This window comes from Uranotaenia lowii, unplaced genomic scaffold, assembly GCF_029784155.1.
Source record: "Uranotaenia lowii strain MFRU-FL unplaced genomic scaffold, ASM2978415v1 HiC_scaffold_63, whole genome shotgun sequence".
In the NCBI taxonomy this organism is placed as follows: Eukaryota; Metazoa; Arthropoda; class Insecta; order Diptera; family Culicidae; genus Uranotaenia; species Uranotaenia lowii.
This window is the reverse complement of record NW_026598567.1, coordinates 94,662-119,040: the sequence shown is the minus strand read 5'-3', so window position 1 is coordinate 119,040 and position 24,379 is coordinate 94,662. Positions and strand designations below refer to the sequence as shown.

Below are 24,379 nucleotides of genomic sequence, written 5' to 3'. Positions count from 1 at the left end.
TTATTACTATGTCCCTGTAATCGAAACTCTTACGGTTATGTTGAACCATCCACGAATTTATAATTCAGTTTTTCGTGAAAAAAAGACCAAGCCGGATATCTTATGCGATTACACTGATGGTTTGAAATTTAAAACAAGTAGTTTTTTTTCACGGAAAACTATAAACTTGTTCCTCTATCAAGATGCAACCGAAGCTGTGGTGAATGTTGTAGGAAATGCTACTGGCCGACATAAAATGCTTTGTGTATATCTTGTGATTGGTAATCTTGATCCACACCTCCGCTCGCTGACCGAAAATACACAACTGGTAATTTTATGTAAAAATAAAGACTACACTTATTTTGGACCCAGCACAGTGCTAAGGAGATTAGTCGAAGATCTGAAGGTGCTAGAAGAACAAGGCATTACAGTCCACGGAGGAGGAGATGAGGAACGTGTATATGGTTCCGTCTTTGTGACTCTGAACGACAATCTAGGAGCACATCAACTCTCAGGTATGACAGAGAGTTTTTCAAAATTTTCACATTTTTGTAGATATTGCCATATACATTACAACACATTTCAAATCGACTTCAACACCAAATCACAAGATCGAACGCCGGAAACAAACCTACAAGATCTCGCCACAATTCAGGAAAATTCAGGACTGGTAACGTATCGTGGTACAAAAACGAAATGCATCCTCAATGAACTGAGATATTTTAATATTTTCGATAACGGTGCGCCCCCGTGTGTTGCTCATGATATATTCGAAGGTTGGGCTAACAATGACCTGTTCCTAATATTTCAACGACTTGTTAAATATAAGGTCGTTAGTAAAACGTTTTTGGAATCACGCGCCAACTTTATTTTCAAGGAACTAAAGCTAAGCACCAAAATCAATTTAGATTTGAATCGTAAGGCAAAAACTATAAGAGCAAAAGCTACAGATATATGGCATTTAATACAAATTTTGCCTTTAATATTTTTAAATCAAAATATGGACATCCAAAATAACTCTTTATTTTCAATGATGCTTTTGCTGAAAAACATCACAGATCGTGTGACTTCCCCTGTAATTTATGCCCACCAAATAGATCTTCTAGACTCAGACATTCAAGAGTATTTGGCGTTAAGAATGGAGCAGTTTAATGTACCGTTGAGACCAAAGCATCATTATGCTCAGCATTACCCCATGTTGATCAAATGGTTAGGACCGCTAATATGTTACTGCACCTTGTCATGTGAACGGAAACACTGTTTTTTTAAACGAACGATTCGCAGTTGCCTGAACTTTAAAAACGTGTTGAAGACCTGCAGCGAAAGACATCAGTTGTACCAGGGAATGCTGAGCATGAAAACTATGCGATTCGAAAATAACTTTTTGGTGAAAAAAAACATTGAGCAATACGACGATTTGGGTCTGGATGTACAACATGTTCTAGAATTGCATGGATTGCGGGAAGGTAACATATACGCAGAATCGGCCGTTTACTGTGGCCATTCATACAAAACCTCGGACTATCTGTTTTTGGATCACGCAGACAATGAGACGTTTTTCGTGCTGCGCATTCTTTTGTTGGTGTGTGATAAAAATACCAATCAGATCTTCGTAGTAGGCGAAAAGTTTGCGGTATCTAATTTAGTGGAACGCGGAATAATGTGCGTAAGCCGTGACTGCATTGAAGTACTATTGAAACAAATAGTAGACTTCGTAGATACTACACCACTACAGATCTACAGGGAAAACGGACAGGATTTGTTATATGCGAAGCATTGCATCCCACTTTTTTAAAATGGCAAGTCTAACAATGTTCAAAATTTGCGATTCCCATCGTTCGGCACGGCATGCTATTCCTGCGGTTTGTTCGGTTAAAAGTTTGATCGAAGAAGGTAAATTACAAAAAAAAAACAAATCAAGACATTGAAAGTTATCTAACTTCTCTAATTCATGTCTTTTGCCAGGTTCTATTGTTCTAGGAAAACGAATTTCGCAAATCGTCATTGAAAACGATGGATGCCGAATAAGTTCGGATCTAGCTTTATCGGCATTCAAAAACGATCTCCTGATGCTGTTGGCCCCTTCTGAAACCTGGGCGCACAATCCTTCATCACCAATGATCACGTCAACCGAATCGCAAGAATCGAATGGTGAGTACCTTCTTATCATATTAAACTTTTCGATCATCTGTACGTATATAACATGTAAACTGTCTAAATTACATACCAGAAATTCCATTTCATTCCCGAAACAGGAGGGATATGGTCAATGATCTCCCGCATAACAGCTTTCTTCACAATTCTTTCTAATTTCATTATCTGGAATTCAACGAACAGGCCACATTTAACAGTTTATATTTAAATATGTAAATTATTATTGTTAAAGTTTCCTGTCGGATCTTAGAATACACAACCAAAACTTGAATTTTCACTTCACAAATAATACTGAAATATACTTTTTTCAACATCAGGGGGGAACTAAACAAACAAATTTGCTGAGTAACTTTGGCTGAATACCTTGATTGTTACTGTTTTCAGGTGCTTTTCGAGCAGTTGTTCAGTGCAACCGGGTAAATTTCAAACGCGAGTTTCGGAAAAAATATGATTTTTTGTACTTTGACAACTGGTTTATGAAATGACAGTCTTAAAACTAAGCCTGATGAACACTTCAAGATTTAATGTTAGCCTTATAAACATTAGTTTGGAGACTTTGAGTACGGGTGTGGGATGCCAGCACCCAAGTTTTTTTTTGTAATACTTATACAAAAATCTTAAATTCGTCTACATTTTTCTCAGACACGCCAAACACATATTTTGAATAATATTACAACTAAAAGGTACAAAGACATAAAAAAAAGATTTATTTAAAAAAAATTATGTTTATTCATGAGATTTGTAAGTATTACCAGCTTGGTCATAAAACATTAAAAATCGTATATGTATATTGAAAAAATGCTCAGTTTTCTAGCTTATTGTGTTAAAAAAATTGTATAAAATTTAAACATGGATGAATATGATTAGCAGTATCGATGATTTATCTTAACTGCGAGTAAACATGATTCGGATAAAAAGGACATTTTGAATACTTATGAATAATATTTGTCATAGAACTCTACACAATACACAATATGTATATTTTTATCTACAATAGTCATCTGAAATTAATGCGTTTAATTGTTGATTGCTTAAGAAATTGACAATTTCAAATTTGTCAGTGAAAAACCAAATCAATTGGGGAAATCAGCTTAATTAGGGATAATTGCTTATTATATGTGTGATTTTTTTCTTATGTTTTAGGATTGAAATTCTGCTTTGGATGCGCCCTAAAAAGATAATATTATTTTTTAATGCATAGCTGTTAGTAAATTTTCAAAGGTACTGCATCATTTGGAAACCTCCCGTTTGAGAAAACTAACTTCAATTTTCAAGGTTCTCGTTATGAAATTGGAACCATTAAAATGTGGGACAAAATCGGATAGGTGTTCAACAATAAAGGGTAAGTTCTTCTTAACTTTGATAAGGTTTTTAAAACATTCGAATTTAAATTTCAGGATGCTCTGTTAAAACTTCTAATTATATATCAAGAAAGAAAACTAAGCTGAAACAACGTCTTCAATATGAGGTGATTAACAATTACATTGCCGAGTTCTACTCTTTGCAGCCGTTAAAATTTTCTTTTTTAAACTTCTAGTACTAGTGGAATACAAATTTCATTGGATGATGGCAAAACGGATTCCCTGACTGAAGTTGCCAAATGGATGTTAAGGCATTAGTGCTTATAAATGAAAAATCATATTCGACGTTAGGATTGAACTTCTACTAAAGAATATTTTGTGTAAGCAATTTTCTTTCATTATTCTTCAACTTTATTTAAATGTTTGTTATTATTTACAGATGTTGAGAGAGTGGCACCACTCGACGTTAAAAAATATATCAGTGACAAATATTTAACCAAAAAACCCAGCAAGCATCACCCGAATTATCCTTCATTATATTAAGATTTTAATTTATACCACTTTATTCATACGGAATTGTCTGTTTTTAAGTCAAATTTAAGTTGGAAACTTTCAACGTTCCGAACAAGCGATATCAATGCATAGTTTTAATCAAAATTGTAAGAAATGAAATATTTAAAAGGAAATTGAATAACAAAAAAATGACCTTGAAATGGTTTTAATGCATTTGGAAAAAACCTTATTTTAATTGATCAAAAATATTTGTAGAATATCTTTTTTTTAAATTTATATTCTTTGAAAAAAAATCCTTGACAAAAAATTTGGTTTACTATTTATGCAAAATTTCATCAACTTTTGTTCTTTATTTGATCTAGATGCAAGCATCAGAATGTTATACCTTACATAATATAAGTTAATATTAGCTACCTGGAACTCTCCAATAATATTGGAAATCTTCAACTCGTTGTAGCCCGTTGCAGTGGGCAGCAACCAAAATAACTTACACTGAACCAAATCTGGCAATCTCGTTATTTTTCAGTTTATGTGCTATCATGGTAAGTTAAATGTTTTGTTTCACAAAAAAATCATTATGATTGTTTGAAATTTATGTTTTAGGAATAAAAACATGTTTGATAGGTAGATGAAACAACGACACTTACTACAGGCTATATAATCAACAATCCAACCATGAAAAGGAAGCGCAAAAGGCATTCGACGATAGAACAAAATGCAGAAGTAAAATAAATATTTCCCCCGCTGCGAGGTGCTACAAGGTTGGAGAAAATGGGCTGCGGTGAACAATATTTTAAGTAGAATTGAATACTGCTAAGGATGGAAGTGTAAAAGGCATTCGTACTAAAGGTAAGTTTTCATATGCATAAACTTATTTATTTTTTATTTATTAAAAAAAATTACGATTTCAGACATCCAATCGATCGCCCATTGTGGCTCTTGTCTAGCTAATGTGACAAACAAACTTAAGAAAACATGCAGAAGTGCGGATTTGCTTTCTGGTTCCAAGGAACAACACTATATGATGCTGGTTTCAATTCTTCAGGGTTAAGGCGCAGGCTATCACCTAGCTAACAGAAGCGCAGAACTGAAAACGACCGGTTCTAAACAGGGCTGATGTGGAAACCGGAGCTCTTTGGATTTAGATTGAAAAATCAAGCAGAACGAAACTGGAGGTAAATAATGGTATGATGGCTAGTATTATAATAACAGTTCTCATAAATTGCTTCTCTTTTTCAGATTGAAAAGGTTCCGTTAGACCCATCGACTGTCTGAAAATATAGTAGTGATGAAGCTGGAGTAGGAGGAGTCCCGGGACCAAAGACACATTACGTCCTACGTACCGATGTTTCAACCAATTCCCAAGTTGCCTTTTTAATGCAGAAGCAAAATTGTATTGCATCTAGAAATACAGCAAATTTAAATTTAAATTTTTAGCTGGCAAATTACATTACTGATCGTATCACATATGTACGCTAACAAGCTACTGTAATTGAAAGCAACTTAAAAAAATAAAAATTGTGGGAAAACAAAATACGAGCATATTTTATTACACTTATCATACCATCCTTTTCACTATCTTAAACAATAAATTTTATCAATTTGGCTCGATTTAGAATTCCTTGAAAATTCCTATAAAAATAATCTTTCGTATAATTGGTTAAAAGTAGATTTTCTTCAGTGAACCCATCGCCTAGTGTGAACTAGGCTTAACCTATCATTTGTTTCCGTGTACAAATATACAGTAGACTGAAATATATGAAAACAGGCGAATTTTATAAAATTTCATTTAATTGAGGATTACACTTTTTAGCATAAAATACGTGTAATAGTTGAATAAACTACATGATAAGAGAACAGATCGAGAGGTCAGATAATCGACATAGCTCTGCTTTTTACTTAGCATTCAAGAAGTGTAAAAAAGATTAGAAAAAATAAATTCAAAATTACTGTCCTTTCTAATAAAATTCTAACAATTTGTTTACAGATACTGTTGACGAGGTTGTACAACTTATCACCGACGAGCAACATATTCAAATCGAGACATTGGATTTGATGGAGGAGTGTACAAGGAACAATGAAATTGACAATAGAATTTTCGAATCTATTAACCCATCAGGAGATGTAGTCGCCCTCAGAACATTGAGTGAGTTCGGCCAACATTCTGGGACGATCATTGCGGATGTTCCATTGGATGATCTTGATAGCGAGATATCGGAAAGGATAATAAATTCGGAAGAAACCTCAAATCAAACTGAAGAAATGAATTCGAATATAAATGTCATGATGAGCACTAGAAGAGTACTCAATTCTGACCAAAAATTTCGAAAGTTTCGCGTGAATTGGGAAAAAATCGGAGGCACAATTTTGAAAAAACTGTCTGCTTTGCATGAACATCGGACTAAAAACCCTGAAAGCGCCATTCCCAGGGAATTGCATTTTACTAAGCAAAATTGGACCAGTTTGGTGCAAAGTGTTATTGACCAAATGATTATCATCGACAAGAAACCAAGTGCAACAGTTTTGGGCGAAGTGGCCAAGTCGATTCTGCTAGAATACCCTTGCCTTGGATTTACGGATGACGATGGATTCGAACGGTTGCTTGGATACATTCCACTGAAACAAAAGCTTATTAGCAGACGGAACTATTTACTAAGATTTGTTAACGAACAACCGCATCAACGAGCATCGACAAGAAAAAGTACGAACCGTAATTTGAGGGCCGGTACGCTAACAGAATATTGGCAAATGTCGTCCAATTCTTGCTCAAAAGAAGTTTTAAGTACTCTGCAAAGAAATGATAGCGAATTGCTAAGTGACGACTTTTTGGTCGCATCACAGCCATACGTTCGTTTCATATTGGACGAATCAAAACCTGTGCTCGAAATAATGTCTCAGTTCCCAGTAATGAAACAAAAGAAATTACTATCATTTCATTTTGAAAGAGCAACGGGAGTACCTTCGGATTCAATGCACAAATATTTTACAGCAAAACGTTGTAAAATAATTGATTATTCCAAAACAAAAAAAAAGTTTCAAAGCCTTGATGATGACGCAACCGATTTACAAATAATCGATTTTATATGTGGAAGACTTGGCGAACGAATTTCCGATTTAATTATTGCCAAAGAGGTAGGTTTCATATCTGGTTCCTTTATATTACAGAAAAAATAATATTTTCGTTTTTTGATTGAATGTGCTCGATGATTAAATAAATTAATAACCGTGTAGTTTACTTTTCGGTCTACTTATTTATTTTAAACCATCTTCCGAACTAACTATTATGAAAAATAAAACGGTTATTTTTAATCAAATTTTATAAACTTTCTCATCTTTCATATCTACTGTCTTTCGCTTACAATAAGCTTCTCTACACCCACTGTGGGGCGGTCACTTTTTTTTAGTCACTAGTTGATAATGCAGTGCTGCTGACTAAAGAAAAACAATGTGAATGTAATAGGAAAGCTATTGTAGTGTAAGCGAAAGATTGTAGACATGACAGATAAAGTTTATAAAATTAAATTCACTTTTTCCGTTTTATTTTTTATAATAATTAGTTCTGAAGGTGATTGAAAACAAATAAGTAGACCGAAACGTAAACTACGGGCCAGTTTATTTGTTTAATCACCGAGAAAAATCAATCAAACAACAACGTTGACTTAAACATTTGGAGAGCAAAAAATAAATAACATAACAATAAATATCTAGGGAATATAATATTACTATAACTTCTTTGCTTACTTTCAGATGGGAACTCAGCTGCGCGAACTGAGGGTCGAGAGCAATTGTCCTGTGATTGTTGCCATTGGTAGGAAAATTTTGCATAATCTATTTGATAAAAATCTAATTCTCTTTATATATTATAGATCTTGGAAACAGAGCATCAATGCACTACGTGTTTCTCGATGAAGCATGTGTGACAGGAGGAACCGTTGATTTAATTGAAGCCCTATCAGAATTAATGTATGTGCAGTTCGTGTACAATCGAATGTACTCAAAGCACATTTCGAAATTCCTTGAGTTCATTCAAGAATATTTTTTTAAAATTTCAAGTGTTTCTGGGTCCAAATCAAAAGCTACCAGGACGAATCGGATCCAAAGATTGGTTGCTTCTGTTATAGAAGAAATATCGAATTTTTCTTCCCCTATTTGATTTTTTTTACGTATAGTTTTGTTTTTATGCATAAGATAATTAGAAAACCGGATATTAATAAACAAATATGTATGTATATGAAATGAAAACAACTTATGAAGCTTTTTATCATTTGAACGAAACTCAGAATATTCCCTGTATTTACAAACTGATGAATGAATTAAACGATTCCTTAAATTTGATGAAATAAATAATTGGCTGTATTTATTTATCATTGTATAAATTTTAAATTTACATCGCATTGTATTTTTACACGACAATGTAATTTAAAAACATTGTTTTCTTTTTTACACCGTTTTTGATCTAAATTTACACGCCATTATATTTACACTCATTGAAAATTACACCGAGATAGAAATTTACATCAAAATCGATGTTCCGTTTTCGTGCATCGTTTTCGATCTAAATTTACACGATTTTTTCTAGCTGTGTAGGGTGCGAGGCGAAATGCCACTATTGCACAAGCTCACACTCAAGTTATGATTGCTCTATTTTGGCCACAGATAGCGCCATTTTAAGTAAAAGAGTCTTACACTCGTAACAAACCCTATACGAACTGTAGGCTCGTTGAGCACCCTTTTCCCGTGATGCGATCTGGTCCAAATTTGACATCGCTTTGCACTAGGCATAGAATCAATATTAGCTTGCAGCGAATAAAAGCTGCGTTCAATCGTTAGTAGCGATTGGTTTCGACTAGTTTCTGTTAAGTGGTCGTTGTTCAATCGGCTGATGTTTTGGTCGAAACAGATCTGGTCGTTGTTCAACGGAGCATCGATCGAAACTAGTCGAAACCGATCCAGCTCGAAAGCAGGATTCATTTCTACCACACTAACACACATGCAGCGTGTGTGTTAGACAGAGAGCATGTTTTTGTTTCGTTTTCGCCATTTCACTTTCGTGCTCTGGATGTTTGGATTCAGTCGGCGCACACAGGAGAATTTCACCCAAAAACCTGGCCAAAACTCAAATTTAAAATTTCATTGGTTATTTTTATGTCAATGTTTATTTGATTCTTGAATAAATTTAGCACCATGTTCCGGTCAGTTTTTTTAAATCTGATTTGTTTATAAGCTGTTGCATCTATCGAAACTTTAGTATTTTTATGAGATAGATTTTTTCAACAAATCGTTGAATCAGCGCGACTACGTCATATCAATGAATAAAGCTTTCTTAAGTGACTAAAAATGAAAATTTGAAATGGAAAACATCAATGGAGGGATGTTTAATAGTTTTAAGTATAATAGACAAAATTCGATGACTATAGAGACAGTACGCAGCGCTTTGAAAATTCTTCTATTTATTTTTTGTTTTAAACGTTGATTTTTTTTTTACAAATTAGTGTTTTTGTTTATGTTCCCAGCAAGTCCTGGCAAAATGTTTGATAACATTAGAAAATTGATAACTTCAATAATCATGGGCAAAAGAAAAAACTCGCGCAAACTCGCGCATTTTTGATATTTTTAAGTTTGAAGTTTAAAAATATTGATAGATTTTTTCCACAAAAAAGTCACCTAGGGCTTCGTTTATTTTAAATTAAAGCTCAGTAGAATTAATGTTCTTTTTCGAATATTTTCAAATGTTATTTAACTTTCAAAAACTAATAAAAAAAATCTAGATTTTTTTAAATTTCCTAATTTTTCCAACCTGGATTATCTAACATGTCATATAAATGTTAGAAAATTACTAATAGAAAATTATGAAAAATTACGAAAATGGTAAAAAATATTTTAAATGATCTAAAAAAAAATGTTTCATAAGTCAAAATAAACTTTTTTATTGATTTCAAAACTAAAAAATACTTTTGGCCAACTTTTTCTTCTACGTACTCCTGTGTGCGGCGGTCGGTCTCGATCCTGTGTGTTTCGGGTCGGGATTGTCGCTGTGCTTCCAGCAATTAATTTTTCATGCATGATCTCTGCTGGCACCGCAATCAAACGGTTTGATGTGGTGCTTGCGGGAGATACTTTTGAACTTTTTAGGTACCAACCAAAGCCGTGCGAACCCGCCCCCCATGGAGATTTTTTCCAAATAAAATTTTCGTAGATTTCCGGAATATTATTTGACCTTAAAAGGTGTTTAATAATAAGTGTTGAATTAACACTTTAATCAACCTAATTTTATTTGACGACATTATAATTGAAAATATGTTAAATTGTAAATTTTAAATTGCAATTCAATTAACCTTTTGTTTTAATTGAAACTCTAAATAAGACATACAAAAACACTAGCTCGTCATTTGAATGGGTTTTAATTAAGAAGTGTAACTGAATAAGAACATAGTTTGAAAAATAATTTAACGCTTTTTGACAAAAATTGAAAACAAAAACGTGACATTCTAGAATAAAAGTTTCGAATCAATTATCAAACTTTCCTTAATACTTCAAATAATTCTGCGAAAAAAGCTATAGAAGTTTTCTATTTGATGACTTTTGCTCATTTAATGAATTTTGAAAGAAATTTTAAACCAAATTGAATTTTAGAAAAGCATAAATGTATAGTTTCGCAGGTTCCAAAAATTTTTGAATGAAAACGGTCTGTCTGGAAATTCGTGTGTACAACGCACAAAACACGCATTAGTATTGGTGAACGTACACACTTAATCTTTTCTCCTGTGGTCGGGACGATTTCGACCTGTATTTTCAACAGCTGAAATTACAGGACGATTTCAGGACAGAAAAACAGCTCAGGAAAACAAATGTCAAATTTAACGGTAGGTTCAAAACGGATTTGTCCTGTGACTTGCAGGAAGTTTCAAAATTCTCCTGTAGGCTCGAAAATGTTTCCCATCCCAGATTTACATAAAAATGAAAGGGTTTATTATGCATAATATGAAAAGCACATTGTTCTTCGAATCAAAGTTTTATTACCCTTTGAAAAACAATCAGATTAATGCTTTACAATCATATTGCTGTTATTACTGCGTTGCTGCATTTTGTGGTGTTAGATCCAGCCTGAAAACAAAAAAAAACAACGAAAAGTTAATTTTTCAGTTTATTATAAATTATAGAAGATTTACCTTCTCTAGCAAAAAATGTATGCCACTAAAACCAGCAGTTCAATCTCCAGCTTCTTCATCAGACGCCTATTTGGTTTTGGAGTTCAGCAGCCAAAAACGGATCTGTTCCTTAAAATTGGAGCCACCCTCTGAACAATGGACGCCACACTTCGCCGATGAATGCTCCGGAAGGAAAACTGTTCCTCTCGGAGAAATCGTTTCCCATTAGCCCCGCGGATTTCGGCCGTATCTAAAAAGTGAAAAAAGGCAAATAAACATTAATAAAAGTGTATTAAACAACTTACTCATTACATACCTCTCTCCCGTGCAGAAATGGGCAGTTCTCAAGATGGCTTTTATTGAATTTGTCCTCGCGGTTCCAAGCAAATACGAAAACACATGTCACTTAAAACAGTGATACAGGAGATTGTTGTCCTGAAATTTTTCGAGCTCCTGAGCACTCGAAGGAGAGTTCCTTCAAATTTCAGGAGAAATTGAGTGATACGAGAATCGGTTAGCAATCTCTCAGTGCCACAGGAAAATCTCTTGTTTTTGACAGTTCAAATGTCATTTTCAGCTGTTTTCCTGTGATTCAGAGAATCACGGTTCCGAGCAGAATAACTGATTATCAACTGTCAAAATCCATTCCTACTTGTTTCGACCTATTTCAACCTGTTTCGACTAACTTCCATTGAACACACATAAAATTTCACAGGTGTTGAATTTCCTATACAAATTTTGGGCTGTCTAGTGCATAGGCCTTTGTAATCATGGTTTAATGGAATTTAAATTTGACTAAAGCTGAAAATAATATTTGTAATATTGATAGATTAACGGCTTTTCAGACAATTGTTGTAATCAAAACGATTGTTATTTACTACTGTCCAGACGTTTCGGCTATTTGTTGTAGCCTTCTTCAGTGGAAAATAATTGTCAAGTTCGTTTCTTGTCTAGTTCCTATTGTAGCTAAATACTAATGGTTGAATTTCCTGTATAAAAATGCTGCATCAGTAAGACTGCATTTGTTTTGTAAGACTTTGTTTTGTAAGACTAACCTTTTCTTCCGCAACGACGCTGGCTACAGGTTTCGAGCTTTCTGGAACATTGACCAGAGCCAAACTGGTCAAAGTTTCCTTGGTCACTATTGGCAGCAGCGGGAACCATGTTTCGCTGGCGCTGTTGGAACTGAGCGCCAGAATGTTGGGATTTTTGTCGTGCGTTTGACTTTTCGGCTTTGCTGTCGTTGTCGTCGTCGTCGCTGATGCTGCCCCGGAGAGCGTGCTCAACTGATCGTCATTGATCAGCAGAACTCCGAAAAACTGTTGCATCCGTTGAATTGCACGTTTCACGTTGACATTTAAATGGAAGTAGAATACGTCAAAATCGAATGGGTCAATGTGGCCTTTGAATGTAGCCACCAGATGGTTACATCGATCGAGGAAATGCTTTTGATCAGATCCAGTGAAAAGCAGCTGGAGGAATTTCAGATCAAAATAGTATTGGAGGGAACAATTTTGATTTTTCTGAACGAATTCATTGCTTGCTAAAACCTGATAGTGTTCCATGAAACTAGTTGTAAGACGATCGATGATTTGAACATGAATCGGTTTAGGTAAGGTGTGCGGAATTTGGTGGTTAAGGAGAGAAACGATAGCGTGAAGTTGCTTTTGAAGTGGAAAGCTGGGGAGAGCCGGTATGCGTATCGTGGATTGAACGATCTGGTTTTGTTCGTCGTTTTCTTCAATTGTGATAGTATCCCAGAGCTGCAAAGAAAGAAAAAAATAAAAATTAATTTTAAAATAACCTTTGAAATAAATTTAAACAACTTACGGGAAAATGAGAAAGAAGTGTTGGATATCCAACGTTCTGTTCAAGAAGGGGCCACATCTTGACAAAATCCTCCAGCCAAAGAGACCAAAATCGTGAGCTTTCCTCATCCAGAAGACCTTCGATACGATACCAACGATCTTTCGTGTTGGAGTTTCCTTTTTTCTCTTCTGCGAAATTATCTTGCCAAGGAGAATATTTTTCCGTTTGTTTGAGAGGTGCAATACATTGTTTTAATGCGGGACATATTGTTTTGAAGCTCGCGGTTAAACGGGCCATAAGAATAACTGCTTCTAAGTTATCTTTCAATTCAACTGATCTCAGAGAGCTTAGGAGTTCAGTGAAATTTTGGACACTGCACTCACTGAAAAATTCCTCAAATTGCTCTGATTCGCTTGGACTGGAAGTTTCTCGAAAAGAAATTATATCATTTGTCATCGATTGAATTTTTCCATCCAAATGAAGTGATAGCTCTACCAAGGCCGGAGGGAAGGCAAAATATTTCATGAGAAGTGGGTGGGAAGCTAAATGAGTGCGATCAAGGGCTTCTTTTAAATTTCTTGGAATATCCTCACTGGACTCAGACCAAACGAAAGTTTTATGTTCTCTGAGTAATTTGTCAGTTTTGATGGACAAAATCAAGTGATAGACATCTTTACGGTTAGCATCTATTATTTCGGACCAGTCGTGTTCAATTATTGCTTTAGCACGTGAATTAAACAGTGGTTGATAATAGAGCAAATAAAAATTCAGATTTTCCGGCAGAGACAAATTACGACAATTTTCAGACCACGAGCCTGGCCGCTCGGCTGTTTCAAGACAGTGTTTTTTGACATCTTGTAACATTTTAATAGAAGGAATCAAGTTAAAGAGATGACCAAACTGATTCGTGACAACTTTTTCTACAGTTTGCAACCAGTTTTGAGAACTTTTACGAACTAGTTCAGAGTTCAGAGGTTGAAGCTGAATCCTTGGACGAAAATTACGTATAATTCCGGGTAAGATCTGTATAATTTTGGGATCCTCAGATTTGAAATAAGCAATGGTTGGTGGTGAGCTTTCGTTGGTGATTAAGGAGAGTTCTTCTAGAAGGAGAGCATCAGACCCAATGAAACACATGTGGATCAACTCAACGGTATTCATCAACAGTTTTAAGCTTGTCAAGATTTTGTCCTTAACCTTTTCATATTGGGAAACTTCTTGAACCACTCGGGAAAATGCTTTCAAGCGCATTTGAACAAAAGTGGACAGAATATGATCCAGTTGACAGTTTTCCAAGAGTAACAGGCTAGCTAAACATTTAGCCGCTACGTCCGGTGATAAATCTTCCCGTTCCAAACAGTTGGCACAATTCTGCTTAATGGTAAAAAAGAATTGGCTCAAAACTGCCCATTGTTTTTTAGCAACCGGGAACTTGTTCATCATGTCACTGTTTGTATCCAATTGTAGCCCGGTCGAAATATGCCTCGAGAAAATGAACAGCTGTGTCGCCACGAAATAATCCTCAGCATCGATGGCGCTCCAAATTATTTCCGGTAAACTGGTCAGTAGTTTTATCTGCACAATCACACCGTGAAATTTGCTGTTCGAGTTTTTGCGCTGTGTCTTATGCGTGTCAGTTCCGGACCGGAAGCCGATCAACTGATGTTCGTTGAGGTTGCGACAGGTGGTGGTTATGTTATCGATGTTCTGGATTATCGAGCCGGCAGTATTCCGCATGTCACCGATTGTGTCCGCCGCTTTTAGTAAATCGCGATACCGTTCCCTAAAACGCCGTGAGGATTGATTAAATTGAATTATATTTAAAAAAAAAAGTAGTCAAAAACTTACCCAACCATAGTGCGTAATTCCTCTCGCTTAAGTTCGACTTCCGCTTGAAGCCGCTTATGTACCTGATCGATTTCTGCGACCCCATGCTGCTCGAAAAGTTTGTCGACGTTTATGTGCAACAGATCCGTTACGTTGGCCATATTTTAGAGGAAAACTCTAAAAACTTATGAAAACTTTCCGATAAAATTCAGTTTTTTCGGTGCCACATCACTTGCGTATGAGCTGAGCAAAACAAAACTGTTCAATGACATAGTCCATTTACATGTGTAGGTGAGGGGATTCGGTCGAACAGGTCGAAAAACACGAAAACATCGCATGTGGGTTTTCAAGTCAACGCTTAACAAAATAAACTGATTTTGAGTTAATATTATCCCAGTCACGTAAAATGAAATTTTGAATACTGATCAACACATTCCTAGTTTAACGTGTACGCGCATCGGCCGCTTTTTTTGTCACGCGTGAAGAAAATTCAAATTTTCAAACTGAATTGAGTTGCGATAGGCGTTTTAATTAGGATTATTGGAAAGTTGAAGTCGTGGTCGTTAGTTGTGGAGTGGTTTAGCAGCAAATAGCGCAATACCGAGAAAGTTATTATAAAAGCGAAAGGACGCTGTGGTTTTTGGTGCGTATGTGGCAAGTGAGGTTAAGTGATGGGAGGCGAAACGCAATTACCGGATCCACCGGATTTGGAGCAGAGATCAACAGGAGCCGTGAAAAAAGGAAGCAATGAAAGAATGGTGATTGAAGGAGAAAGAACATCGAAGCAGGACAGTGGAAAAAAGGATAAACCGGTCTTCAACTACACGGTTACCGATTCGGGGCCGTATAGGGTGTACTTTGAGCCACGCAGTGAAGCAGCCGAAAAATTTCCTCAAATAAATAAGTTTGCTTTGGGAAGTGCTTTGAGAAAAATGGCTGGCTACAAAAATTTTATTTCAGACATGAAATACGTAAGCCGACAGAAAATTATTGTATTTCTCAGCAGTTACAACAAAGCTAATAAGCTGGTTGAGGAAATAAACGCATCGTCCGGTGAGTACAAGGCATACATTCCAAAACATTTGATATGCATTACCGGTATTGTGAACGGGATACCAATTAATTTGGACATGGGCGAAATACAGGAGGATACGGAGAGTGATGTTCCGATTTTTAGTATCGACAGAATGCACCGTTTCTTCTATAGAATCCACCTCCCTTTATCAGGAGGAATTGAAGCTGTTGCATGTCATACAACTATAAGAGGTAAGGACTTATGCGTTGTCAGTTTGTACTGGCCTCATAGAGTTGCAGTGGATCGAAATCACCTAGAGGATCTGTGCTCAGTACTTCCTGAGCCAAGGTTGATCCTGGGTGACTTCAATTCACATGGAACTGTCTGGGGAGAACAAATTGACGATAGTCGTTCTACTCTTATTTATGACATTTGTGATAGTTTCAATTTAACAATTTTGAACACGGGTGAAAAAACACGGGTACCTAAACCTCCTGCAAGACAAAGTGCAATTGACCTCTCACTCTGCTCAAACTCACTATCATTGGATTGCCAGTGGAAGGTAATCTCTGATCCCAATGGTAGTGATCACTTACCAATCAAAATAACAATCACCAATGGGGCCAGCACTTCAAATTCAACATATATGGCATATGACCTTACAAGACACATCGATTGGAAAAAGTATTCGGACAAAATAACAGATGCCATTGATACTATGAATGTTCTACCTCCTTTGGAGGAGTACCACTTTCTTTCACGCTTGATCCTTGAAAGTGCACTTTGTGCTCAAACAAAACCCATCCCAGATTCATCTGTTCTTCGAAGGACCCCAAATCCATGGTGGGACCAGCAGTGTTCCAAGCTCTATAAGGACAAATCAAAAGCATTCAAAGATTTTCGAAAACATGGAACCCTCGTCCTTTTTGAATCATATGTTTCCCTTGAAAATCAGTTCAAAAAATTGATCAAAGGGAAGAAAAAGGCATATTGGAGAAATTTCGTGGGTGGTTTATCACGGGAAACATCCTTGAGTACTTTATGGAAAGTTGCACGAAGCATGCGTAATCGATCATCTACAAATGAAAGTGAAGAATATACACATAGATGGATATTCAACTTCGCACGGAAAGTCTGTCCAGATACTACACCTGTGCAAAAAATAATCCGGAACGTGCCTCCTGATAGGTGTGGTCTGGATTCCAGCTTTTCGATGGTCGAATTTTCACTTGCCCTCCTCTCTTGTAACAATTCAGCTCCGGGAATTGATAAAATCAAATTTAACTTGTTGAAGAACCTTCCGGACGCCGCAAAATTTCGCTTGTTAAATTTGTTTAATCAATTTTTGGAGAACAACATTGTTCCTCAAGAGTGGAGACAAGTGAGAGTTATCGCTATCCAAAAGCCCGGAAAACCAGCGTCCGATGCGAATTCGTACCGTCCAATAGCGATGTTGTCTTGTATACGCAAATTGATGGAGAAAATGATTTTGTTTCGTTTAGACAAATGGGTAGAAACAAATGGTCTCCTTTCAGATACTCAATTTGGGTTTCGAAGGGGCAAAGGAACAAACGATTGTCTTGCTTTGCTGTCTTCAGAGATACAAATGGCGTACGCAAAACGTGAGCAAATGGCTTCAGTGTTTCTAGACATAAAGGGAGCTTTTGATGCAGTCTCAATAGAGGTGTTGTCAGACAAGTTGCACTCCCGGGGTCTGCCTCCTTTATTGAACAACATCTTATACAGCTTGCTTTGTGAGAAACATCTGAACTTTGCTCACGGAGATATTGCAGTTAGAAGAACCTCTTACATGGGCCTCCCCCAGGGTTCATGTTTGAGTCCACTTTTGTACAACTTTTACGTAAGTGACATCGACAGTTGTCTCTCTGAAGGCTGCACTTTAAGACAACTTGCAGATGATGGCGTAGTATCTGTAACAAGTGATACTGAGTCACATCTGCACAGACCTTTACAAGATACTTTAAACAGATTGTCTTCCTGGGCTTTGGGGCTTGGGATCGAGTTCTCTCCAGAGAAAACTGAGTTGGTGGTTTTTTCTAAAAAGCATAGACCAGCTCAACCACAGCTCCAACTTCTTGGCAGAACGATCACTCAATCGAGGTGTTTTAAGTATCTTGGGGTTTGGTTTGATTCCAAATGTACCTGGAGAGCACACATTGAGTATCTGAAAGGAAAATGCCAACAAAGAATCAATTTTCTCCGTTCAATCACTGGCACCTGGTGGGGAGCCCATCCGGAAGATCTTTTAAAATTGTATCGAACAACCATTCTTTCAGTGATGGAATATGGTAGCTTTTGTTTCCAGTCGGCTGCCAAAACTCACCTCATCAAACTCGAGCGTATCCAATACCGTTGTCTTCGCATCGCTTTGGGCTGTATGTCCACAACGCACAACATGAGTCTTGAAGTTTTGGCAGGAATACTTCCTTTGAAAGATCGATACAATCTACTATCACTTCGGTTCCTCATCAGGTGTGAGGTCATGAACCCATTGGTGATCGTTAATTTTGAAAGGTTACTAGAGCAAAATCTTCATACCAGATTTATGTCTATATACCATGTCCTCATGTCAATGCAGGCAAACCCTTCTTCGTACTCTTCAACTCGTGTTTTCATCCCAGACTACGATAATTCTTCTGTCCAGTTTGATTTGTCTATGCAGCAGGAAATTCGTGGAATCCCGGATTCGCATCGCCCACTTCAGATTCCAAGAATTTTCGAAGCTAAATATAGACACGTCGATGCTGACAAAATGTACTTTACCGATGGGTCTCTAATTGAGGAATCAACGGGATTTGGAGTTTTCAACGAAACAACTAGCGCCTCTTATAACCTCCAGTCACCATGCTCTGTATATATAGCAGAGTTAGCTGCTATTCACTGGGCCTTGGACAGCATCGCCTCACGGCCTATTGGGCACTACTACATTGTAACGGATAGCCTAAGCTCAGTTGACGCAATACGCTCAATACGACCGGGAAAGCACTCGCCGTTCTTCCTAGAGAAGATACGGGATATTTTGAGTGCTTTAACAAGACGTCGCTTTTCCATCACCTTTGTTTGGGTTCCCTCTCATTGCTCGATAGTGGGCAATGAGAAGGCAGACTCTCTGGCAAAGGTGGGGGCGACGGAAGGCGACACGTGTCCACGTGAAATCGTCTTCAACGAATTCTACTTCTTAGTACGAGGGAACTCTCTTGTCAACTGGCAGCGCAAATGGGACGAGGATGAGGATGGTCGGTGGCTCCACTCGATTATCCCAAAGGTAAGCCTTAAACCATGGTTCAATAGATTGAACTTGAGTCGGGATTTTATTCGTATATTTTCCCGTCTCATGTCCAATCATTGTTCCTTAAACGCGGTACTCTATCGTTTTGACATTGCTGGTAGCAATTTGTGTAGTTGCGGCCAAGGTTACCATGACATCGAGCATATTGTTTGGTCGTGTGAGGTCCATCTTGTCGCCAGAACGAATTTAATAAACTCCCTTAGGGCCCGAGGAAAACCACCTAATGTTCCAGTTAGAGATGTACTAGCTGTGCTAGATTTGGACTACATGTTCGAAATCTACCTTTTTCTAAAAGCTATCGATCTTCGTCTATAATTTCTTTTTTATTTTCATATTTCCCTTTCTATCTTCCTTTCTCCTCTCACAAAGTGTTAAGTTAAGAAAACAATTGTAAACAACAAAATCGGTTTTGGCTCCTTAAAGCCTAAAGGTATGAGCCGTTTCAAATAAAGAATTGTTAAAAAAAAAAAAAAAAAAAGAATGCACCGAGGCAAGGAGAAGACTCCCATTAATAAAATCCGCGTAACATTCCGAGCTCAACAGTTGCCTGATTCTATTAGGATCTTTGGATGCCCTGCAAAAGTTAAACCATTTTATCCAACGATAGTAGTTTGCCACAAATGCCTGAGATTTGGACATAACACTACGAACTGCAAAGGAGCGAAGCGTTGTGATAAATGCGCGGAACGACACGAAAACGATGAAGATTTTGAAAACTGTTTGAATCCGATCAAATGTGCAAATTGTCGCAGTCGCGAACACAGTTCAACTGACATCGATTGCCCGGAGAAGAAGAGACAACAAACCATTAAAATGTTGATGTCCAAGCGCAACTGGACTTATGCGGAAGCAAGAGAACAAGTCACCATTAATCAGAACGTGTATGCTCCACTACAAAATATCACAGATTTCCCTACTCCAGCAGAAAGCTATGCAAGCATGACGCAAGGAAATTTCAGGTGGAAGGATCCATTACGGGAACAATGGACTAAAACAAATCAGGACCGGAAATCCATTCAAGCCGCCGTGAAACTTCACAAAGACCAACCAAATACAACTACAAACGGACAGAAAGGTAAGAGGGCCCGTTTTGAAAATCCTACAAAACCTACATTGGCAGAAATCGTTACTGAAGAGCGAAATAATATTACTCGCACCGATGAAAGCAATAATCTTGGTTTAGGACTTCAGAATAGATGGAGAGTGGGAGACCAAGAAAGATGGACAAATGAGGTAAGAGAAGCGCAAATATTTTATGAACGAACTTTCCAAGAGAAAATGATGTCGTTTTATACCGAGTTTATTGGTCTTTTGGGACCACAAGAACAAGTAAAAGAATTATTCAACAATTGCACAAAAAAACATTTTAATCTGGCAAACTCGGTAGTACTCAATCAAAAATAAATTAATATGTATTTATAAAAAACATGATGAAAAACTTCCCTTTTCAAAACCATTTGCCGTCATGGATGATCCATATAAAGGTTTTAAAATTGTACAAGCCAACGTTCAAAGCTACTTTAAAAACAAATCAGAAATTCACAGGGTCCTCTCAGGGGAGGATTTCTCCGCAGCTATCCTTTCAGAGACTTGGACAAATGAGCTCCTTGAAAAGACTAATAAATATAATTTATCAGGATACCATTTCATACCTCATTCAAGAGAGGATAATTACGGTGGTTCTGGTATTCTGCTGAAGAATACCTATAGCTTCAACAAACTGAACCAGGTACCAAATCTATCATCGTCGACACAGACAGTTAGCTTGAGAATAAATAAGCTAGACCTAATTTTATGCTCCGTTTACATTAGCCCATCAATTTCCACATCTGATTTTGAAACGGACATTCAAGCGATCCTATCCAGCCTAGATCAATATAACAAAGTCATTATCGGCGGCGATTTCAATGCGCACCATAATGAATGGGGAGATGACGTTTGTGACCTTAAAGGAAGGAAATTTTTAGATGCAATCAATAATAGTCGACTACTTTTGCTAAATGATGGTAGCAAAACTTTTATTCCGACTCAACTCAACAAACGTTCAAGCGCCATTGACATTACCTTGTGTTCTGTTAGCATTAAAAATCTAGTTAACTGGAAAGTACTGGATTACGGTATAGCTAGCCATCACATGTGCTTAGAGATACTCTGGGTAACTAAAGTACCAGTGCAAAAACAGTTCTACTATAATAAAACTAAAATTGCTAATCAGCTATCTAAACTGGATGCCTCACAAATAAATTGTGTCAACGATTTGACAAATAATGTCAAAAAACTTTTCAAAGAAAACCGAATGAACTGTAGAAGAACTCCCAAATTCTGGTGGTCAGACAGCGTAGACGAAGCCTGGAAGCAAAAAACGGAAGCTAGGAGGAAGTACAACAGACACTCTACGCTTGAAAATTTAATTGACTTTAAGAGAAAAGCTGCAAATTTTCAACGAAAGAAAAGGGAAGAAACTCGAAAAAAGTTTGAGGAGTTCCCAAATGAAATCGGGCCCTTTATCAGTTCTAAGCTGCTTTGGTTAAAGGTTGGGCGCCTAACCGGCAAACGATTTTTCAAAAAGGAAAACAACATTCTCCATGACGACGAAACTTTGGCTGAACAATTCCTGGATATGCATTTTGGTCCAAATGACCCACAATCAATCGAAACCCCCTTTTCTATCAACAGTGATAGCTTGCTAAACAAGGAGAACTGGTATAGGATCCTAGGCAGAAAGAAAAAGTCATCAGCTCCTGGGGAAGATAACCTCTCCTACGAATTGTTATCTAATCTGAAGACAGAGCTTACAGAAAAGCTGATTTCCCTTCTAAATGAAATGTGGAGAAGGAGTACCATCGACAAAAGCTTGAAAATTATAAAAGTAATTGCGATACCTAAGCCGGGTCGCGATCAGAATACGATAGCTGGGAAAAGGCCGATTTCTCTTGTTCCAGCAATTACGAAGCTGGCCAATTCAGCTGTTCTGGAACGGCTCCAGAAGTTTCTTGATGAGAAACGAATATTGCCTGATAATTCATTTGGTTTCCGCAAGAACTTATCTACGAATACCTGTGTGAACTACGTTCTCAATTGGGTTAAACAGAGTAGACGCCTCAATTTTTTAACGGCACTGATATGCATCGATTTATCCAACGCATTTAACGCAGTCAGACTGGATAAGCTGGAAGAAATCATGTTGAGGATCGGCGTTCCACAAGATGTTTTGCTTTGGACAATTTCTTTCCTGAACAATCGACAAATTGTGTTTCACACAAGTAGCAAAACTATCACTAGAACTATAAACAACGGGCTCCCTCAAGGTGATGTGTTGTCTCCCACTCTCTTCAACATCTACACCATAGACCTGCATAGAAATGCGAACACAGAAGTCGAATTGGTGCAGTTTGCCGACGATTTTGGCATTTTGCTCCGGGCCAAAAATATTGATGGACTCAACGAGCTAGGTCAAGAATATCTGATCAATTTTACAACTATCGCAGAGTCACTGAACTTTTCCATCAACCCGGAGAAAACGAAAGCTCTACTATTTCAAAATGGCACTAAAAAGCTTAATATATCTATCAACGGCATCGGACTGGAAACTGTAAAATGTCATAAATACCTGGGTGTGACTTTTGACCGTTCTCTGAGCTTCGGAATTCACATCAAAGATCTGAAGGCAAAAATTCAAGACCGACTCAACATGGTGAAGGTTCTCAATGGAGTCAAACATGGAGCTCACCCTCAAACGATGCTAAAAATCCACACGGCACTTTTCAGAGCCACTATGGAACAAAACTGTTCGGTTTACAACAATTCCAGTTGCACAAACCGCAACATACTTACAGTTATCAATAACCAGTGCCTAAGAAGGGTTACAGGTTTGACCAGATCCACTCCAAGAAATGTAATTGTTGCTCTCAGTGGGCAAGAGCCCGTAGGGTTAAGACAAGAATTCGTGACTTGCAAGGAATTATGCAGACATTTCTCCCGCAATAATGTCATTGCCCAACAGTTGAGAAATGTGGTGCTACCAGAAGATAAAAATAGCTGGAAGAAATTTTCGTATCAAGAGCAAATTTACTGGGTCCACAAAGAGATTTTCGATAACATTCAGCCAATCTTACGCTCAGAATTTTTCCAACCTGTCGAAATATTCCCTGAATTGGAAGGTCTAACTACGACGAAACAAAATACGAACCCGATGAGATCCAAACAACTAGCCTTATTCGTTATGAACGGTAGAAACAAGGGTAGAGGACGTGTTTTTACTGATGCCTCGAAAGATGGGTCGAAGTGTTCCATAGGAGTGTTTTTCGAAATGACGAATCTTCGGCTTTCCATGCTGTTAGGCAAGGAAACAAGTATAACCTCAGCAGAATTAATTGCCATCAGAGAAGCTACACGGATCATCGAAGAAAGATCACTGGTGCGATCGGTAATATACACTGACTCCAAAGCATCCTGTCTCATGTTACAGGCAGCCCAGGAGTCCAAACAAGACGAAAGGATTTTAATCGAAATTCTACGAGTATGCTCTCTCCATCAAGTTGCTATTCAATGGATCCCTAGCCACGTTTCCATCCAAGGAAACGAAATTGCAGATAGTCTGGCTAAGCACGGCCTTCAGTCGGCTAACGTTTATGAAAACCACTTTATGGTAAAGGACAGCATGGCTTTCTTCAAAAGGTACTTAGGAGAGAAAACAGAGTCTTGGTACAGCTCTTACTCGGAGGAGAAAGGCAAAATTTTTCATTCCATTCAACCCAAATTCTCAAAAACTCCATGGTTCATTGGACAAGATATGGATGGCAGAGACATTCGTCTCTTGAACCGTCTAATGACCACTCACGACTACTCGAAGTACTGGCTGGCGAGGATGAAAATAGTTGAGGACGCCAATTGCGAAACTTGTTCAGTACCAGAAACGGCAAACCACATAATAATAGAATGTCCCCGGTTCACATCTCTAAGATTACAATACGATTTCAACGGATTATATTCAAACATTCAAGATATCTTCAAGTCAAAGACAATTATGCACTATAAGGAAATCGTAGAATTTGTACGCAAGACAAAGATCGAATTCTAAATCGTACCGACGAAGTATAACAGGGCATATAGTCTAAGCCACTGGCCCTTACACCCCCTGGACTGCAGCCCAAACAGCCACAGTCCAGAAGTAGAAAGAAGAAGAAGAAGAATACTGATCAAACCGACCAAACATGTTAACTTACCTCAACCTCAACACGTCAATGTTCATCGTTTTAGCTTTTGATCTGGCAATAGCTCAGCTCGGTCTTTCAGCGCCTTTCTATTATTTCAGTCCTTGCAC

At 37.4% G+C, this 24,379-nt stretch overlaps 3 protein-coding genes across 3 annotated transcripts; 2 read left to right on the top strand and 1 right to left on the bottom strand.

The window, feature by feature from the left end:
• Positions 1–424: 424 nt before the first annotated feature.
• On the top strand, positions 425–8,111 carry LOC129760505 (uncharacterized). The gene is made up of 5 exons (XM_055758158.1): positions 425–1,872; positions 1,945–2,130; positions 5,935–7,079; positions 7,695–7,755; positions 7,814–8,111. Exons 1-5 carry the CDS (start codon positions 1,746–1,748, stop codon positions 8,098–8,100), a joined length of 1,806 nt encoding a protein of 601 aa, XP_055614133.1. The 5' UTR covers positions 425–1,745; the 3' UTR covers positions 8,101–8,111.
• Positions 8,112–11,802: 3,691 nt separating this feature from the next.
• LOC129760501 (conserved oligomeric Golgi complex subunit 1-like) lies at positions 11,803–14,984 on the bottom strand. Its single transcript, XM_055758152.1, has 3 exons — positions 14,753–14,984; positions 12,926–14,687; positions 11,803–12,858 (listed from the first exon to the last, which is right to left on the bottom strand). Exons 1-3 carry the CDS (start codon positions 14,890–14,892, stop codon positions 12,103–12,105), a joined length of 2,658 nt encoding a protein of 885 aa, XP_055614127.1. The 5' UTR covers positions 14,893–14,984; the 3' UTR covers positions 11,803–12,102.
• A 418-nt stretch (positions 14,985–15,402) lies between these two features.
• Positions 15,403–24,136, top strand: LOC129760500 (uncharacterized). Its single transcript, XM_055758151.1, has 3 exons — positions 15,403–15,889; positions 19,664–20,131; positions 20,910–24,136. The coding sequence occupies exons 1-3, from the start codon at positions 15,403–15,405 to the stop codon at positions 24,134–24,136; spliced, it is 4,182 nt and encodes a 1,393-aa protein (XP_055614126.1).
• Positions 24,137–24,379: the final 243 nt, after the last annotated feature.

What these genes read in the sequence shown, in the direction of transcription:
- LOC129760500 (XM_055758151.1), top strand. Translation starts at nt 15,403, where the DNA reads ATGGGAGGCGAAACGCAATTACCGGATCCACCGGATTTGGAGCAGAGA. An exon ending in AATACAGGAGGATACGGAGA is followed by an intron (nt 15,890 to 19,663) that starts GTGATGTTCCGA and finishes ATCCAACGATAG; the next exon opens with TAGTTTGCCACAAATGCCTG. An exon ending in AACTACAAACGGACAGAAAG is followed by an intron (nt 20,132 to 20,909) that starts GTAAGAGGGCCC and finishes CGGACATTCAAG; the next exon opens with CGATCCTATCCAGCCTAGAT.
- LOC129760505 (XM_055758158.1), top strand. Translation starts at nt 1,746, where the DNA reads ATGCGAAGCATTGCATCCCACTTTTTTAAAATGGCAAGTCTAACAATG. An exon ending in CGAATCGCAAGAATCGAATG is followed by an intron (nt 2,131 to 5,934) that starts GTGAGTACCTTC and finishes ATTTGTTTACAG; the next exon opens with ATACTGTTGACGAGGTTGTA. An exon ending in TCCTGTGATTGTTGCCATTG is followed by an intron (nt 7,756 to 7,813) that starts GTAGGAAAATTT and finishes TATATATTATAG; the next exon opens with ATCTTGGAAACAGAGCATCA.
- LOC129760501 (XM_055758152.1), bottom strand. Translation starts at nt 14,892, where the DNA reads ATGGCCAACGTAACGGATCTGTTGCACATAAACGTCGACAAACTTTTC. An exon ending in GAATTACGCACTATGGTTGG is followed by an intron (nt 14,688 to 14,752) that starts GTAAGTTTTTGA and finishes ACGGCGTTTTAG; the next exon opens with GGAACGGTATCGCGATTTAC. An exon ending in CACTTCTTTCTCATTTTCCC is followed by an intron (nt 12,859 to 12,925) that starts GTAAGTTGTTTA and finishes CTTTCTTTGCAG; the next exon opens with CTCTGGGATACTATCACAAT.